Source organism: Mesoplodon densirostris, chromosome 18, assembly GCF_025265405.1.
Source record: "Mesoplodon densirostris isolate mMesDen1 chromosome 18, mMesDen1 primary haplotype, whole genome shotgun sequence".
In the NCBI taxonomy this organism is placed as follows: Eukaryota; Metazoa; Chordata; class Mammalia; order Artiodactyla; family Ziphiidae; genus Mesoplodon; species Mesoplodon densirostris.
The window spans coordinates 48,741,207-48,760,728 of record NC_082678.1 but is presented as its reverse complement, the minus strand read 5'-3'; the positions used below and the strand labels follow the sequence as shown (position 1 = coordinate 48,760,728).

General features: G+C 44.3%; 1 protein-coding gene across 1 annotated transcript in view; it reads left to right on the top strand.

The window, feature by feature from the left end:
* VPS53 (VPS53 subunit of GARP complex) overlaps window positions 1-19,522 on the top strand; it is a 129,467-nt gene that overhangs the window by 34,762 nt on the left and 75,183 nt on the right. Inside the window, exons 5-9 of the mRNA XM_060082862.1 lie at window positions 422-508; window positions 3,810-3,925; window positions 5,613-5,732; window positions 16,003-16,081; window positions 18,878-19,021. Coding sequence (XP_059938845.1) covers window positions 422-508; window positions 3,810-3,925; window positions 5,613-5,732; window positions 16,003-16,081; window positions 18,878-19,021 — 546 coding nt within the window. The remainder of the gene's footprint in view (window positions 1-421; window positions 509-3,809; window positions 3,926-5,612; window positions 5,733-16,002; window positions 16,082-18,877; window positions 19,022-19,522) is intronic.

Here is a 19,522-nt window from a genome sequence, read left to right as displayed (position 1 = left end):
CTCAAAACCCAAAGCTTCCCCTACCCCCAACTTTGAGCCACCTATGTCTCTCTTCAGTGTTTTGAAGGTTACTACATACGTGCACGCACACACATACACACACACACACACACACAGATGTGCATGTCTTATTTATTTGTTGTCATCAGTATGTGTAGTAATCACTGATATAGAGGGAAATAGTTTAGTTTCTAAATTAAAACTTTATGATGCAACTTGGCAAGAACTCTGAGTGTTTATTTGCCTGTATCCAAATGGTGGACTCCCTCTGCCTCTGCTGCTTAGGTCTCAGGTCTGGTAAAATTGTCAGCGCAAGTGCAACGAAGCAGGAGAGCTTTAGGCATTTTCTTCTGAGGCTGCAACTTGATCACACTGTAAGGACCGGTGCTGCCTTGTTTTTCATTTATTCCTCTTATTCTAGGCACTTGAAGAGGCCCAGAAAGCGATTCAACAACTCTTTGGAAAAATCAAAGATATCAAGGACAAAGCAGAAAAATCGGAGCAAATGGTGAGTTTCGGTTTCTTCCTGACATTTTTGCGCCAGAAGAGGAAGTTGGCTTCTTGTCCAGTCATACTAGTTAATAGACTTGTTCTCCCTCTTCCTGCCAACCACAGCACCCACGTCTCCAATGCTGGCCCTGGGACGACATCCATTCAGGAGGTGCCGCTAGACATGTAGTGACTCACTATCTCTGCTGCCCTGTATTTGCAGCCCTGTTTTTAAACAGGGAAAGTTCTCTTCTCCTCCTTTCCCCAAAATAGTTTCCTAGTCATTTTGGATTCCTTTCTCTAGCATTTGTTTATATCACGTGTCTCTCAGTTCAGATGTATGACATGTAACTTGGCATTGCTTGAAAACTGGACCTGGATCTGGGAGGTGGGCTGCATCCTGCCTGTGATACGTGCTGAGGGGCTTGATTAAGCTCTCCCTCTACGCAGTGCTGCCCTCGGGTGATGTGCTCAGAGGCCTCCACCGACCGAGGGGCCTGCCAGTTTCTTCCACTCTTAATAAGAATAATAACTACCTCAAAGGGACGTTGTAAGAATTAAATGTATGAAGAGCACAGAGCGTAGTACTGGGCTGGGGTTAGTTGCTTAATGAATGAAAGCTATTATTCATGTCATTTTTTCCCCCTACTCGTTTTGATTATAAGAACTCCTAAACCCTCCCAGACTTCTCTGCCTACATCTTATTATAATCTACTCAAGAACAGATCCGAGGTCACACTCCCATGGACCCTTCAGTTCTCTTCAGTGCCCATTTGGCAAGACTGGACAGGCTGTGGAAGGTGGCGGGGGCGGGCCTGGCTTCAGCGGAGGGCATGGGGCGGTGGGGTGGGAGAGGGGACAGTTGGAAAACATTAGTGAGCGGCATGGCCTCTGACGTCAGACCGCCTGCCTTCAGATCCACCCTCTCTCCTTCCTCCCTGGGGGCCTTAAGCAAGTTACTTGCCCCCTCTGTACCTCAGTTGCCTCTCTGTGAAGTGGAGGTAATATTTGTGTGTACATCACAGAATTGTGGAGATTCGGTGAGCACTTAGGATTCCGATCTGCTAGTCTGGACCACGCTCCCTCTTCAAGCCGAGGGGGGATGCAGTAACAGTCTGAGTAGACTGCTCCTAATGCCATTAGATGTTTTATTTTAAAACAGTCTGGGACTTCCCTGGCTGTCCAGTGGTTAGGACTCTGCGCTTCCAATGCAGGGGGCGTGGGTTTGATCCCTGGTCGGGGAACTAAGATCCCATAAGCCGTGTGGTGTGGCCAAAAAAAAAAAAAAAGCAGTCTGCTTCCCCAGACAGTGCTTTGCTAAAGGGAAGAAGAGGATATTTGTGGAGCTCTTTCACCGTGCCGAGCACCGTGCCCCTTCCTTTATACACGTGATCTAACTTTGCCCTCACAACAGCCTTATGAACTCGGTTTTACTCTCATTATTATTTTTATGATTGACCATTTTATCAGTGAGGAAACTGAGACTCAGTGAGGCTAAGCCACTTGGTCTAGGACACCGAGTCGGTGAATGGAAGAACCGAGATTCAACCTGAGAACTGTCTGACTCCCAAACCTGCCATGTCCTGTTCTGTCCTTTTTTGGCTGCCCAGGGGTAACAGTTAAGGTAAATTAACGACCAGCGTTCTGTTTTGCGAACCGGTCTCGTGTGACTTTGGCCTGAGCACCGCTTGCGTGAGCTGCCAGTAAGGGCTTTACTTGGGGAATAACAAGAAGTTGGGTCTGTCTAGGGAAGCACAGGGTGTGTGATGGGGAGAGATGGGGAACACTGGGAGTGAAGGGACCAGTGAGCTCCGGTGCAAAGCAGCGAGGGCCTGAAGGAGGAGCAGAAGGGACAGAGTCTTGAGATGAGGCAGAGGAAGAATGTTCCGGATTTAATGACTGACTAAGGATGCAGGACCTGCAGGGACGAGAAGAGTGGTAGATGACACTGACTTTTAACACAGTAGTTGAAGACCCCTGATACTAGTGCTGGAGCTAAGGAACCCAGGAAGGAGTACAGGGATTTTTTTTTTTTTTTTTTTGGTGGGAAAGAGAATGATGATTTATTTCAGAGTTGGAAGGGTAATTAGATTATAAGGCCGAACTCCTATATCTATATCATTCTTGATCGTCTTTCCCCCCAAACTCAGTTATTTGATAAAGGCGTGGTAGGTTCTTCACCTCTTCCCCAAACCCCCACGAGAGAAATAGAGACATTTTGGTGGCCTGAGGGTCACAGAGAGAGCAGGCTTGATGGGCCAAGTCCCCATGAAAGAGGCTTTTTCTGCTAGGATCCAGGTCAGCCTTGCGGGTTTGTGGGTGTGGATCTCAGCTGTACAGGTCGTGACCTTTACTTCATAACTCTACCCGGGATGATCAAACTCTAAAAAATCAGGTCATGTGAATTTAACTCACTACCGGCCTTTTTCACTTTTAATGGGAGACCTATGTTTCCAGTAACTAGGATGTTTGTGCTTGGTATCCAGGGCGCTCCCTTCCCTCCGGGTGTCATAGAACCTGGGGAACCTAATTGCTCTTCAGAAAGTTTCTTGTTCCGCATGGACTCAGGCAGGTTAGTGGGAGAGTCCGCCTAGGTGTTAGCAAAGGTGGAGGATTGTTCCCACCTCACTACTGAACGTACTTTTCTAGCGACTGAAATATACTTCCGTTCCCAGCTACAGAGTTTCTTTCTCTTGGACCCGCTGGATCAACACTGTTGCAATTTTACTCCCATGATTGCCATCTGTCTCCCTGAAGACTCTGCTCTTAATGATGCCATGTTAAGCTTACTTTGCTGGGTTACATTTCAGTCTTCTTGAGATTTGAGGAGAAATCTTCTGGAGACCGGATAATAAACCCTAGATCCATGAATAAAGCCCATCTCAGTAGAATTAGCTGACTCATAGTATGCTGTCCATTTTGTACCCCGGTGCCAGAAGGCGTACATACTTCCCTGACCTCGTTCAGGAGGAGATCCGCCGTCCTTGGCACCTGGACACCATGTGCTCCATACGCAGTTACTGTGTGGCTCACTCCACTTTACTTGGGGTGAAGAATAAAGTTCATTTCGCTCTCACAACTGGGGATTTTGTAACCCTGGGTAAAGTCTGCTGAAGAAATGCCCAATTAAATGTAAACGGGCTGATTGGAAATTAATTTTGAGTATGTATTGAGAGGACACCTGTGTTTCCTCCAAGGGCTAACGTGAGGTATGTTTGTCCCTATTTCGTTTGCATTATTTTCTCTGGAGGCCACTCGCAGACCGGTTGACGTCTGTCTTAACCCTCCTCCTTTTTCTCCTGTGGTTTTTCACTGTTTAGGTGAAGGAAATCACCCGCGACATCAAGCAGTTAGATCACGCCAAACGCCACCTGACCACCTCGATCACGACGCTGAACCACCTGCACATGCTGGCAGGCGGCGTTGATTCCCTCGAGTAAGCACGTCAGCGGTCCCTTTCGGGTCCACGGGAAATAAATGTATCACAGAGGAGATGGCACCGTAGGTTTATTTACTTCTCAGCCAGGAGAGTCTCATCATCCTGGCCCGCTTCCTGCAAAGCGGTCTCAGATGTTTAGTCACCACTTTGGCTTTGTGCCCTCGGGTGCTCAACGTGTAACAGACACACAAGACTTTGAGGTGAGGGCCAGGTGAGTCTGAAGGGGCCCAAAAAGCATGTGGAGAATGACTTTAAGAGCACAGGTTGTTTCCATGTGGTAGATCTCTACCATGGAGGCTGATGAGGCAGTGTAGGGCTGTAATCACGCCCCTAGCCTGCGCGTTGGCAAGTTTTCCTGCTTGTGTTGGGCTCAGTTGCACTGTCGTTGAACATGCCTTATGGAAACAGATCCTTGTACCCACTTTTTTCTTTTTTTTTCGACCCACTTGTTCAAAGGCAGAAGCTTTCTGTTTGGCTTGTAGGGGAACTGTAGGGAATGGTACATGAGAACATGAAAAGCAGTATTAAAAGGAAGAGTTGGTTATTGACCACAGCGAAGCAGCCCAAAGGCCTCCTTTCCTAGAAGATTCTGATATTCCTGTTTACTTTTGTGGTCTGTCTCATGAGAATTGCCCCTGTCCCAGCCTCAGTGTAATCTCACGTGTGGATAGAGAAAGAGCACCTCCATAGGAATTTAGACACAGTATCCAAAGTTGGCGCGAATAGGGGACAGGCTCCTTCCTGGTCTCTCCCAGACATTGCATGGTCTTCAGTGAACCCTGGCCTGTTCTCCTGCGAGCAGTGGTCAGAGAGGTCAGCAGGCCTGTAGGAGACTGGAAGAGCAGTGTCCTTGTCCCTTTCCCCAGGTGCTCAGTGCTTTCCAACAAACCAGCAGACCAGGCAGCGGTAGCAACGTAACTCCTTGGCTTGAACTTGATCCTGTCTTGTTAAATGCCTTGTAAAGGAAGTCATAAATTATACGTTTAATTAAAAAACCCAATCCTAATGAAAATTTTAAATCTAATAGTTTGTTCCTTCCTTGCTGTGTGTAACTGTTGATTTTATCAGCATCCTTTTATTTAAGCTTCATTAACCTTAGCAGCAGGGAAACTAAACATACCTAAACATACACAGAGTTGCTTAACATTGGCTTAAAGTCTACAGGTTTGAGTTAACACGTAAGTGCATAGACGTGCTCTTTGTTGTGTCCTGAGATGGGTTTGGTTTGCTCAAATGCCGTAACCCTCAAATAATAACATCCCGACCCCTGCTCTCTGTCAAAAGCCAACTAATCCATAATACCCAACCCAAATCCCAAATCCCAAATCCATAGTCTTCCCAGATTCCCCTTCCCCCACCCAGGGAGACTCCATCACTCACACATTCTTTTGTACGTCCCAGAGCACGTAACTTGGACTTCTGTTTAGAGCTCCATTCATCCTACTTGGTACTACTTAGATGTGTCCTTGTTTCTCTCCCTTACTAACTCATGTTCCCTTAAGGATTTGGACCCGGTCTTATTTTTTTTCTCCCCCAGTGCACAGCACCATATATATTCAGTGCTCAGGAAATGCTTATTAAGTTGAGTTGATGTCTATTTTAGAGCACAGAGTAGGTTGGTCCATATCTGTATCTTGTGTCCTTAGTGTTTTTCTGGAGTCCTCAACTTCCTATTTCCTTGCAGAGCCATGACCAGGAGAAGGCAGTATGGAGAAGTTGCTAATCTTCTTCAGGGCGTAATGAATGTTCTGGAGCACTTCCACAAATATATGGGAATTCCACAGATCCGGCAGCTTTCTGAAAGGTAAAATGTCATTGGAGAAAACGATCTTCCCTTTTAAGAAAAGGTGGTGCTAGGAAGTGCTTAAGCACTCAGCTCAGGATGTTCATTGTGCAATCTCACTGTGGGAAGGAGCCTCAGAGGTCACCTGATCTGACTCTGTCTGTTGCAGACGTCCCCTCTTGTCCCCTCACCACCTGCTTACCATGTCTTCTAACAATACCTGTGTTAGGTAGTTGCTGGCCTGGTTCACTGGAGTGAACGAAGCCCACGTTTGTGAGGGAAACTGTTCCAGTTGTCTGCTTCCTTGTAACAAACCAACAAAACCCAGGACTTAGTGGCTGATGACAACTGTTACTTTGCTCGTGTAATGTGGCCTGGCCCAGCAGGGACAGCTCATCTCTGCTCCGTGCAGCATCAGCTGGGGCGGCTCCACAGGGGACTGGAGGATCCGTTGGTTTAATCTCATGGTTGGCAGATTGGTGCTTGCTGTCAGCTGCAAGCTCAGCTGGGTTGTCCTCCCTGGGCTGCTTGGGCTTCCTCATGGTGAGGTGGTGCTGGGGCCCATGAATGAGCATGCCAAGAGAACCAGGTCTTAGAAGCCACAGAGAATCGTTTCTGTAGTCACAAGCCTGTCAGGATTCAAGAGGAAGGAATATAGCCTCCCCAACTCCCAACGGGAGGAGTGTCAAAGCCCCATTGGTATAAAGAGCACGTGGGGGACTTCCCTGGTGGCGCAGTGGTTAAGAATCCGCCTGCCAATGCAGGGGACATGGGTTCGATCCCTGGTCCGGGAAGATCCCACATGCCGTGAAGCAACTATGCCTGTGCGCCACGACTAATGAGCCTGCGCTCTAGAGCCTGTGAGCCACAACTACTGAAGCCACGTGCTGCAACTACTGAAGCCCATGTGCCTAGAGCCTGTGTTCCGCAACAAGAGAAGCTACTGCAATGAGAAGCCCGTGCACAGCAACGAAGAGTAGCCCCCGCTCACTGCAACTAGAGAAAGCCTGCAGCACCAAAGACCCAATACAGCCAAAAATAAAATTTTTTAAAGTATTATTAAATAATAATAAAAAACGAAGAGCACGTGGGGTGAGAGATCACTGTGGTAGTCTTTGCAAATACAGTCTGCCCTTGAACTTCCGATGTGACAAAATGATGACTTAGCCTCTTTAAATTTGTTCTTTCCTTCCTATTCTGTTGAGTTTTAATCCTAGATTCAGAGCCAGTAGAAAGGAAGGCAGATGCTTGAAGAGAAGGAAGATGAGGATCTGAAGGAAGCTAAGGGGTGGGGAATTTAATGCCTTTTCTGTTAGAAGTAGCAGCAGGGAAAATACTAAGAGACAGTCAAAACTGATGGATCCCAACCTTTTTTTTTTTTTGCAACAAAGAGGAAACGAAGGGGCCGGTACTCAGCAGGAGCTATCATTTTCAACTCTGCTTTCTCATGAGGCCTGATGGCTGCAGGCCTCTTGTTTTCTAAGTTACTTTATTTCTAATTATATAAGTAATACACGTATACATTTTCTTTATTAGAAAAAAGTCAACATCCAGATGAAACTCAAGTCCTCTTTAACTGTGCCTCACACCCCAGTGCTACCCATAGAAGGAGTTACTATTATCAATTTAATGCTTATCCTCCAGATTTTTTTCTGTGCATTTAAATACATCTGTAGTTTTAGATTGTGGGTTTATTTTGCTTTGTTTTGTTTTAAATGATCTCATACTGTATGCTTCATTCTGAAACTTTCTCTTTGTTTTTAGCTTAGCAGTGTATTCTAGAGGTTTTTCCACATCAGTGTATACAAACCTATGTCATTCCCTTTAACAGATGCATAGAATTCTGTAGTATAACATACCACAGATTATTTAACCATTTTCATATCACTAGACTGTTTGCTTCTAATTGTAAAAATATACTCCCTTTTGCACATCTGCAAGTATTTCTCTAGGATAGACTCTGGGTGATAGGTCACGTGCATTTAAAATTTTAATAACTGCTGCCCCTTTGCCCTCCAAAGAGGCTTTATTTATTTATAGTACCATCTGCATAGTGTGTGAGTACCCATTTCCCCATATCCTCAACAACACTTGATATTGTCAGTTTTCCTTTTTGTTTATCCGATGGATGAAAAATGGTACCTAGTTCCTTTCATTTTCATTTCTCTGTTAACTAGTGAGATTAGTTTCTTTTCACTTGATTATAGGCCATTTGCATTTCCTCTGTGAAATGCCAGTTTATATCCATTGTCTGTTTGTCTACTGAGTTAGTTATCCCTTCCTTATTGATTTGTAGGAGTTCTCTATGTATTCTGGATACTAATCCTTTGTCAGATCTGGCAGATCTTGCCTGCAGAACTATCTAGGTGTGTCACCTGTTTTCAAGGCAGATCTTTGCCCTTTCAGTTTCCTCAATGGTAATTGGTCTATTCATGTTGCCTACTTATTTTTTTTCCTTTTTAAAAATTGTGTTGAAATATACGTTATATAAAATTTACCATTTTAATAATTTTTTAGTGTACAATTTCATAGCATTAAGTATCAATAAATTCACAGTATCGTACAACCATTACCACTCTATTTCCGAAGCTGTTTTATTACCGCAGGCAGAAACTTTGTATGCATTAATTTCTTTCTTTCTTTTTTTTTTTTTTTTTTTTTGCAGTACGTGAGCCTCTCACCGCTGTGGCCTCTCTTGTTGCGGAGCACAGGCTCCGGACGTGCAGGCTCAGCGGCCATGGCTCACGGGCCCAGCCGCTCCACGGCATGTGGGATCTTCCCAGACCGGGGCACGAACCCGTGTCCCCTGCATCGGCAGGCGGACTCTCAACCACTGCGCCACCAGGGAAGCCCCTGTATGCATTAAATAATAACACTCATTGCCTCCTCTTCCCTGCTTCTGGTAACCTGTGTTCTATTTTCTATCTATGAATTTGCTTATTCTGGGTACCTCATATACGTGGAATCATACACTATTTGTCCTTTTGTGCCTGGCTTATTTCATTTAGCACGTTTTCAGGCTCATTCATGTCATATCATTTATCAGAATTTCATTCCTTTTTAAGGCTGGATATTTTATTGTACATATAGACTATTGTTTGTCCATTCATCTGTTGATGGACACTTGGGTTGCTTCCACCTTGTGGCTGTTGTAGTGTAGACTAAGCAAATCTATCGTCTGGTGCCTATTAAAAACCTGAAGTCCATCTCATTCTTATTCCTTTATAAAATAATCTATAAAATAATTTATTTTGTTCTGGAAGCATTTCAGATTTGGGGGTGGGAGAATCAGGAATTTTACTAGGACATGGGTCTCTTTTCATTCATGTTGCTCTGTACTTAATTGTATTCTTTTCTTTTTTAATATTGTATCTTAATTAATTGATTTATTTTTTGCTGTGTTGGGTCTTCGCTTCCACATGCGGGCTTTCTCTAGTTGTGGTGAGAGGGGGCTATTCTTCATTGTGGTGTGCGGGCTTCTCACTGTGGTGGCTTCTCTTGTTGCGGAGCACGGGCTCTAGTACGTGGGCTTCAGTAGTTGTGGCATGCCGGCTCAGTAGTTGTGGCACACAGGCTTAGTAGTTGTGGCTCACGGGCTCTGGAGCACAGGCTCAGTAGTTATGGTGCATGGGCTTAGTTGCTCCACGGCATGTGGGATCTTCATGGACCAGGGATCAAACCCGTGTCCCCTGCGTTGGCAGGCGGATTCTTAACCACTGCGCCACCAGGGAAGCCCCCTTAATTGTATTCTTAATTTGAAGACTCATGAGTTTCTTAAATTCCAAGAAATTGTTCTCCTTTATTTCTTCGAGTAGTTTTTATGCTTTGTTCTCTGTGTTCTCTCTTTGTGGAATCCCTAGTACATGAATTGGGACTTCTAGGTCTGCTGCCTTGTTTCTTAATTTTTTTAAATACCTTGTATCTTTTTGCTGTGTTAAGCTGAGTTCCTCAACTCAACCCTCCTGTTTTAATTTATTCTTCAATCTTGCCCATCCTGTTATTTCGCCCAGCTGTTGAGTTTTTATTTCAACAATCCAACTTTAATCTTCAGGGTATCTAGTTGATTCTTTTTTCATGGGCATAGTATCCTCTTAAGTCTCTCAGGGAGTATAAACTATATGTGTTTTAAAGTTCTGAGTCACCTGTTCCATTTCTCTGTCCTCTGATGTCAGGTCTTCAGTTTGTTGAGCATGATGACTCTTTTTCTTGGTGTTTGCACTCTGCCAATATTTGGTGATTTCTAGCTGATCGCTCAGTTTTGGCTGTGAGATTCTCTGTCATTCTGATCAGAGATGCTCTTTTACTGTCACCTGCTCGTTGCGGGGAGGCGGGATGTGCCGCTCGGCTACGTGTGCCACAGACTGTGCTTCTCAGGTGAGGTGGAGCTGGAGCTGGGGGAACTGCCAGGTGGGATATGCTGGTGGCTTATCTTCTGGGCCCGAGGGCTCCCTGATCTGCCTGGATGTTGTCAGCCCTCTGGTCCCTGCTGGGCTTCTCAGACCCACACCCATTCCTGACCTGAACGCTCAAGGCAGGGGTGAGACCTGGGCACTGGCTTCGTGGCTTCTCTTGCAGGACCCCAGCGTATCCCTCCAGCGGTTCCCTGGGGCCCCCCTCCTGCTCTGGTATCCACTCCCCTTGTGTCCTTCCTCTTTGAGAAGCCATTTTAGGCAGGGGTTTCCTTCTTCAACCCTCTCCTACCAGAGTTTCTAGTCTACCACTCCTTTTCTTGCCCAGTTCTGGATTCTTATTAAAATCTTTTCATTATTTCTGAGTTTCTGGGACAGGAAGGGGAGGGGTTGCACTGCGTGTTCAGGGTGCCATCTTAGAGGTGAAATGCCAAGGAACTGTTAAGGAATGTTGGAACAGAGCTTGGCGGAATACTCAGGAAGTCACCACCCTTTCCCTTATCCTTCCTAAACCCTTCACACTCAGAGCTGGCCGATCGCCATGTCACACTGGCGATGTGAAGCAGCCAGGAGAGCAGACAAACGGGGCTTTGTGAGCTGCAGGAAAGAAGGAAGCTTGGATGGAGAAGGCAGACTCGCTGTCAGTGGATGGGGGCGAGGGAGGAGAGGCACCATCACCTCCCCTTACCTGCCTGACAATCCAGAGGTGATCTTTTTTCCCCGCTCACGTATTCTTCTCTTCACTCACCTAATAGATACTTACCACACACTTTTGTATCCCAGGCCCTGTGCTGGGGGACTGAGGGCACAAAGATAAGAAACACATGCTCTCTGCCCTCAAAGCGCTCACCATTTTTGTGAGAGACACTAATAGAAAATTTCAGTATAGGATGTGGATATAGTATATGTACAGGCACAGCAGGGAATTGAGAGACTGACCCTTCAGGGGTCAAGAATAAGGGTCACAGAAGAATTCAATTTTAATGTGATCTTAAAAGAATGGGTAGGATCTTACCACCAAGACAAGAAGAGAGAGGGGGGAAAAATAGGAGAGAGAGAGAACATCGAGGTACTTGGGGAGACAGTGGAGGGTGACAGTCTGTCTAGGTAGGCAGGGTCAGATTTTATATGCCTCGCTAAAGGATCCGTTCTTCATCTTGTGGACAATAAAAGATGTTAAGGGGAGAGGCATGGTCTCATTTGTATTTTGTAAAACTCTTGTGGGTTATAGGTACAAGAGACTGGCGGTTGGGGCTATGTTCTGGATTAGAAAAGATGAAGACCATACCATTGACGGTGACTCTGAGGTCAAGGAGATGTGGGGAAGAGTTGGTTACCGATTGGCTCCGTGAGATGGGCATTGCTGAGTGGCAGGAATGTGGCAGAACTGAATTTTAGTTATAAAAAAGCACCATAGGGACAAACAAGAGAATGCACTCTTTTAGGATTCCTTGCCTTTTAACATTTTTTTCAAAGAAGTGGTTTTATAAATTTGAAGGAACTTTGTGATCACTGCTGTAATAACACTCCCCTTAGAAATAGAAAAAGATAACATTCTATCAGTATAGTTTGGTGCTCCAGCCACTCATTATCATGTAGGGTTGCTGCAAACACAGGAGGATTTACTTTTCTTTTAGTTCATTTCACAACTTCTATTTGCAAAAAAAAAAAAAAAAGTGTTGATTAATAGAGAATATATACTATTAAGTAATGCGAAAAATAATGGAAGGGAAGGAATCTCTCGTTTCCAGTGTCTGACTCCAGTTCTTTTTCAAGAGGTACTAAAAATTTGAGGAAAGTCCAGACTTCTTTTTAGCATCATTTCTGGTGAATATTCCTCCCTTATGTTTACATAGTGATGGTAGAACCATCTGGAAATGATAGAAATAGCTTGTTTGTTTGGGGGGAGGGGAGAAGGCAGGAGAGTTACATCCTGCACGCTGCTTTAGGTTCTCTAACTTAAGAGCTTGCTGTCTGTAAACTGTGGGAGTCATACAAAGGGTTGTGTTCTGAAATCTTTGCCTGTACATTTGAAATAAGAAGTTCATAGGCTTTGATTTGAATATAGCTGTTTCTTCCAACTACCCTTCTGGAAAATGCTTAAACGTTAATGTAGAGTTGAAGGAAAGATTTTTTTTCTTTAATGTCATCTTTACATTTCAGATCCTCTGGCTTAAGAATATCCATGAAAGCAAATGTGTCTAGTAATCAGTCAGTATTTCCTGAGGAAGAATGGAAGATTTTTGCATTCTCTTGAAACCCATGAAAGCTTTGAACTGAAACATATTTTTCAGGGCTATTTCTAACCTCTTATACATGACAGGTACTTGGCAGGTTGAGGGGATCACATGGCTTAGTGATCAAAGAAACTGAAGTGGAGAATGAAAAGGGCTGGCTAATCAAGTATGCTTCAATAAAATTTGAAAAAAAAAGAAAGAAAGAAAAGGCCTGGCTAGCTGTGTGACTATGACAGAAAGAACTTAAATCTCAAAAGAAAGTGTAAGGGTTGTACTTGATGATCTCAAAGCATCCCACTGAGTCACTCTAAGATTCTGGGTTGAGAGTCTGTCTGTTTGGAGATGGAGCGTCTGACTAATCTGACTGACTAACCATTCTGTCTGGCACAGACTCCGTATTTTGAGAGGTCAGTTTATTGCGAATCATTGAGGGTATTTTCTTTAGGACTGTCCTTCACAAGGTATTGGAAGCATCAGGGTTATTTTATCTGTAAACGTCTAAGTGGTTTTCATAGTTTGCTGTCCCTCTGCTGCCACGCCTTAGGAAATCTGATAGCACATTTAGGGAATGGCGCCCTTGAACAACCCTTGGTCACATGGCGTGGAGGATGCTAGGAGGCAGTTGGTTCACCTTCATTTCCAGGCAGCACAGGGAATCTTTCACCTCCTAAGAGTGGTCGACACCGAGTTGTCACCACCCAACCAGGCCGAGCTTATTTGGATGCCAGGAGGCATTGTTATTTCCCCTCTTCTCTAGTTGTGGTAGATTGATTTTCATAAGGATGACTAGGAAGTCTTGGTAGCTGAGCTCACATATATGCTCCGCTAACAGAGTCTGTTGATCCATCTCTTCCCAGTAGGAACTTACTTTTCATCTTTGGAAGAGGAAGGAGTATAAAGGAGTGAGACCGAAGCTGTGTTCTTTTAAGTATGTTGACGTCTTTCTAGGATCCTGCTCAGGCAACTGATTGTAAAGACTACTCTTCACATCTTACCCTGAAAGTACATGGATCATGGTTTGGGTTTATAGATACCATCATTATTGTCAGGAAGGGAAATGGTTTCTCTTTCATCTGAGTCACTGGTAGATACTTCAGGAACTATGCTTGGAAACATTTATGTGCAAAAGCTTCTTATTCTGCTCTAACATTTATTAAACATCCGACTTCCAGTCACCTGTAAAGATGGATGCCATTGCCAGCTAGCGCTGTAAGACGGGTGTGGTAGAATAGTCAGTATTGGAGCGGATACTGAAAGGCATCTAGTCCAGGCCTCCATCCCCACCCTCTGATTTCGCAACCATTCTTAGTCGTGGCCCACATGGGGGAAATGGCTTAATTAGGATTACACGTAGCTCACCAGTGGCACAGCTAAGTCTAGACTATCTCAAGAGGTGACCTTGGGAATGGATTGAAGAAGAAGGCAAGGGTGTCTGCAAATCACAGCCTGGTACTTCTGTATTTATCATAGGCTTTGGTTGTCTTTTCAGGCACCCAATTTCTTTTTTTTTTTTTAATGGATTTTATTGAAGTATAGTTGATTTACAATGTTGTGTTAATTTTTTGCTGACAGTAAAGTGATTCAGTTATACATGTATATACATTCTTTTTCATATTCTTTTCCATTACGGTTTATCACAGGATATTGAATATAGTTCTGTGTGCTATACAGTAGGACCTTGTTGTTTATCCAGTCTATGTATTGGGTTGGCCAAAAAGTTCATAAGATCTTACGGAAAAATGTGGATGAACTTACCCAATATAATAGTTTGCACCTGCTAATCCCAAACTCCCAATCCATCCCTCCCCCACCCTTCCTCCCCCTTGGCAACCATAAGTCTGTTCTCTATGTCTGTGAGTCTGTTTCTGTTTCATAGATAAGTTCATTTGTGTCATTTTGGATTCAACATATATGTGTTAGCATATGGTATTTGTCTTTCTCCTTCTCACTTACTTCACTTAGTGTGATCATCTCTAGGTCCATCCATGTTACCTCAGGCACCCCAATTTCAAATCTGGTTAAGAACATGGAGTTAGGGGATGGTGGGCTGGGTAGGGTGACAGAGGGAGAGCCGGGACCATCTTTACCACTGAAGTGCTCAGGAGCCCTGAGAATAAGACTGTGACTGTCCCTGGCAGGGTTGGAGCTCCCCCTCCAGGAATGATCCTGTGGCTTAGGAGGGAACCTGTGCTCTCTGTGCGCTGCCAAGGGGAGAGGAGGAACAGAGGGGCCTGAGGCTCTGGAAGCTCCGTCTTGTGACCTGGCACCAGGGCAGTCTGTCTGCCTGGCCCGTTATGTGGAGTCATAAGACCTTGGAGGCAATGGTTTAACAAAAGCATGTTCTCTTCTGTCCTGTCAGAGCTCACACTCAAGGAATGTTTCCTGTGGTCCACTGGGCAACTGTAGATGGATGGCCCTGATTCTGCCTTGGGGGCTCCTCTGCTGATAGCCTTAACTCTGTCATTTCTAACCCCCTCGGAAAGTGACTAAAGAGGCTGCAAACCCACCTATAAGAGTGGTTTTACAAGTTTTGAAGATGGTGGAAAAACCCTGGAAAGTATTTGGAATAAGGCATAATTATAACTATGCCATAGAAAAACCAAACTGTTTTGGGTCCTGACTATCCCCTCATTAAAAAAAAAAAATCTGAGTACGTCGCCAGGCACTGCCTAGTAGCCAAAGAAACTGTGGTTTTGAGCTGTTGGCTATTTCTAGAAACTTCATAAAGTTAATTCCAAAGTAACAGGGTGGAGACCAAAAAAGGAAGAACGTTATTTTACGGTGCTTTTAGCAAAGATAAAATATTTGCCTCAGGCTCAGGGCCGTCCAGCTCTGAGGATGGCTGGTGGGAGGCATTCAACTCCTGGGGCTGGTGGAGGACAGGCTCCTCGCAGGAGGCTGACCCGTAGCTCCTTTCCCCTCCCAGCTGCTCTTCTTCCTCCTCTTTCCTCTCAGCTGTCAAGTATTTCTTGAGCTCCTCGCTTCCATACAAACCACCATGTTCAGGACCGACTTCCCTGTTCTAACTCATGTTCAGGATAACTCAGTTCTCATCTTCACTGTCTTCTGAGAGAACTTAAATCTTCATTCAGTGGCCTTCACCCTTAATCAGCAGCTCATTTTATCATTTGGATCTTTTTTACTTTAGAAAACATTCTTTTTGTTCTCTTGTTAAAACTTGGAATCCTGATATTAGTTTGCGGGTTGAAAACACAGCGACTCTGAAGCACTGTGGAGCCCTCCTCCCATCCTGTACTCCATGGAGCTGGAAAGTAGTTATACCAGTAACCCGAAATGGATTTATATGTGATTTGGGCATTATTATATAGCATTTTCCTGCAGCATAACTACCCCCTAATGACATTTTGTAAAGATTAACATATACTACCTCACAACGGGTGAGAGGTGGCCTAGGAGAACTTTGGGATGTGGAAAATCCGTAGTGAGCATGAATCCGATGCCTGGGTCCTGGTCATAAACATGCTGCTAACTAATGTGTGACCTCTCTTATCTAGCCACCCCTCCCCTCTTCCTGGATGATCCCTAAAGACTTCAACAGTTCTAACCCCTACGGATCTGTGCATAATTACTTATGGACATTTGGAAATTTATCCCAGGCAATGATATGTTCTCTTTTCCCTGCAGAGTGAAGGCTGCCCAGACCGAGTTAGGACAGCAAATCCTGGCCGATTTCGAAGAAGCATTTCCTTCCCAGGGTACCAAGGTATTGTTTTGCATTTTCCCTTCAGTCTTTGGATATTATCACCATTTGTGCCTGATGCACACTCACTGTAGTTACTGTTCATTTACCATTTCAAAAGTGTTTGCCAGCAGCCATAACCTCTGTTTGCTAGAGGTTCAGGGTAATGAGACCATCCTTGATTTTAAATATCCCAGAGCAACAATTGATTCCCCATCTGTCCTCCCAGCATCAAAAAGTGAAGATTTGTTTCAGTTTAATTTAATGTGTGTCAAACCCAAGATGTCTGCCTGGTAAATTCCTTCTTTTTCTCATAGCTATGTTTTAAAAAAATAATAATAAAAATTTTTTTCAAGACGCAGTGTTTTTTAGGATCATTATATAACTTTTTGGTTTCAGTTTGGTAAAGAGACAACTGGGAGGAACGTCCCCAGGCTTATGTAACTCTCGGAGTGACACAGTTAGGAGGCTGGCTTTTAATGATCCTGTTCTTTGGGATTAATCCCTTTAGCTCTCACTGGTAGCATAGCTGTTTGTATTGTGTCTGCAAAGCCCACAGTATTTCACTTGTGAGCTATTGGTTACACTTCTCATGTAACAAGCTTTGCCTCACTTGGCCGTCACTGTGCCAGGGTAACTGCCTTCAGCTCCATCCTGCAAATTGTAGCAGACATAATCTTAATGCTTTGCATGTGTTGGGGTGAGAAGAACCCTCAGAAGCTTTTCTCCCCTCTATATTATTTGAGCTATTTCAGGAGAACTATGCAGCACAGAAGTGACCCAAAGCACACGCCGGCAAGCAGCACTTGGTGGGTGGAGATGGGGGATATATATTCATTCACCGAGCCAAGGAACGTTTCCTGGATCTGCTCTATAATTCAGTAACTGGAAATATCTTAATCGCTTTTCTTTGCGCCTCATAAAAGAAACTTAGGAAGTAGGTGGGGGTAGCGGCCCCAGCTTTGTAGATTACCGTCTACAGGAAACCTGCCTCTGATTTTAATGTCACATATTCTGGCTGACTTCTAGCAATCAGGTATTTTATGTGTAAAGCACGTTCCTTTGCGGACTTCATCTTCCTTACTCATTTGCTGTAAGTGTGGGGAGTGGATATTGGAAAGCTGTCCTGTAAAAAGGGGTTGTACAGTATTCACAAATTACAAACACTAGCCTCTTCTTAGTCCAGGGCCTGCTGTACTATACTCTGCTGTTCACCCTGGTTTTAAGAAGTTTCAGAAAAATGTGGATGAAACCCAGCTTTATCATTTAGAAAAAAATAATGTTGACCTACATTATATCTTTTTCTCAGACCCCACGAGGCAGATGAGGTGAAAAATGGTTTTCTTTAACAACTTGCTTCCCTTTTCTCTGTCTGGGCGACTTTTTTTTAAGAGTTTTCTTTTTTCCTTCTGAATGACTGTTGACTTCTCTTAAAGGTCTTGTGTTATTATTACTATTTCACAAATGGAAATAAAGATTTTTTTTAAAAAAAATTACCCAAAGGTTACCTATTAGGTCCTTTTTAAATGAAAAACTCTGAACCCATGAGCCCATAGGTTTTGGCTTTTGTGACTTCTCTGTCAGATCAAACATTTTCATCTAGAAGCCAGAGTTGAGCAGTCAGGGTGCTCAGTGAATGGCAGAACAGCCACTCAGCACGGAGCAAGTCAGAATTTTAACAATTTAGCTCTCGGGCAGCTTAGGTAACACTTAGGAAACTCTTGAACTTTAGTTGAGGTGGATAAATTGGACAGAATTGACAAAAAAAAAGTCATATAGATTTGGAAGACCCTTAATCATCACCTAGTTAAAGTCCATTATTTTTTTTCACTTATATTTCAGATGAGTGTCAATAATTGTGCCAAAGCTATGTGGCTATTTAGCCAAGCCAAGAGCAGATGCCAAGTGTTCTTTTCACTATAGCCCACTCAGCCAGCCGTGTTCATTCAGTGAGTTGCTATAAAGAAAGGGTCAGCGAGACTGAATTGCCTTCAGTAATACAAAGGCCTTCCCACCATGATGTATCAATACAGCCCCTTGATAGTTACTTTTACTGTTTTTTTTCAGGTCAAGGGGCCAGTATCATAATATTTTACCTTTGGCTGCCTGTCTGCGTGGTTGACTATCAGTGGGACAAGGCTAGTGGTTTATTGTATTTTGGGTTTTTTTTTGCGGTACGCGGGCCTCTCACTGTTGCGGCCTCTCCCATTGCAGAGCACAGGCTCCGGACGCGCGGGCTCAGCGGCCATGGCTCAAGGGCCCAGCCGCTCCGCGGCATGTGGGATCCTCCTGGACTGGGGCGGGAACCCGTGTCCCCTGCATTGGCAGGCGGACTCTCAACCACTGCGCCACCAGGGAAGCCCAAAGCTGGTGGTTTAGAACCTGGGTTTAGGTTTTAAATGCCAGCACACTGTTTGGCACAAATATAGCACCTTAGGAACAGGAATCCAAGGTTAGAATCAGGGGAAACTGGCATGTGTGGAGTGAGACTGGTATCATCCTGATTTTTAGGGCTCTTCAGCAAGGTGACTTCAGTTCAGATAGCAAAAGTTTCTACCATCATTGCTGGCCCTGTTTCTAAAATGTCTCATTGCTGATTCATGGAGTAGCTTTTATATTGGCTACTACACACTAGCTTAATGATTCTTTCATCAAGGAACAAGTAACTAAAATATCCATCCACAGCACAAGAATGAGTGTCAGGGGAGTGGAAGTAATAATAACATCATGAGTAGAACAAGAAGCAGCAGCTGTCAGAGGCCATAAGATTTAAAGGTCATTTCTGGCTTTTGAACTGGTGTGTGTTGTTTGTTTTACCAGAGGCCAGGAGGACCCAGCAATGTCCTACGAGATGCTTGTCTGGTTGCTAATATTTTGGACCCCAGAATCAAACAGGAAATCATCAAAAAGTTTATTAAACAGCATCTGTCAGAGTATCTAGTACTTTTTCAAGAAAACCAAGATGTAAGTATTGACCAAAGGAGATCAGATGTTACATTTGAATTTATTAATTTATTTTAAAATTTATTTTATGTATTTTATTTTTGGCTGCATTGGGTCTTTGTTGTTGCACGTGGGCTTTCCCTAGTTGTGGCTATAGGGGGCTACTCTTCGTTGCAGTGCGCAGGCTTCTCATTGCAGTGGCTTCTCTTGTTGCGGAGCACGGGCTCTAGGCACTCGGGCTTCAGTAGTTGTGGCTTGCAGGCTCAGTAGTTGTGGCACACAGGCTCTAGAGTGCAGGCTTAGTACTTGTGGCGCATGGGCTTAGTTGCTCCGCGGCATGTGGGATCTTCCCAGAACTAGGGATTGAACCCGTGTCCCCTGCATTGGCAGGCAGATTCTTAACCACTGTGCCACCAGGGAAGCCCTGTTATGTTTGAATTTTATTGAAAATTGATTGCTCTCAAGTCTGTGATTTATATTTTATTAGTGTTACTGTCTTAAAATGTTGATTGTTGGACCGTG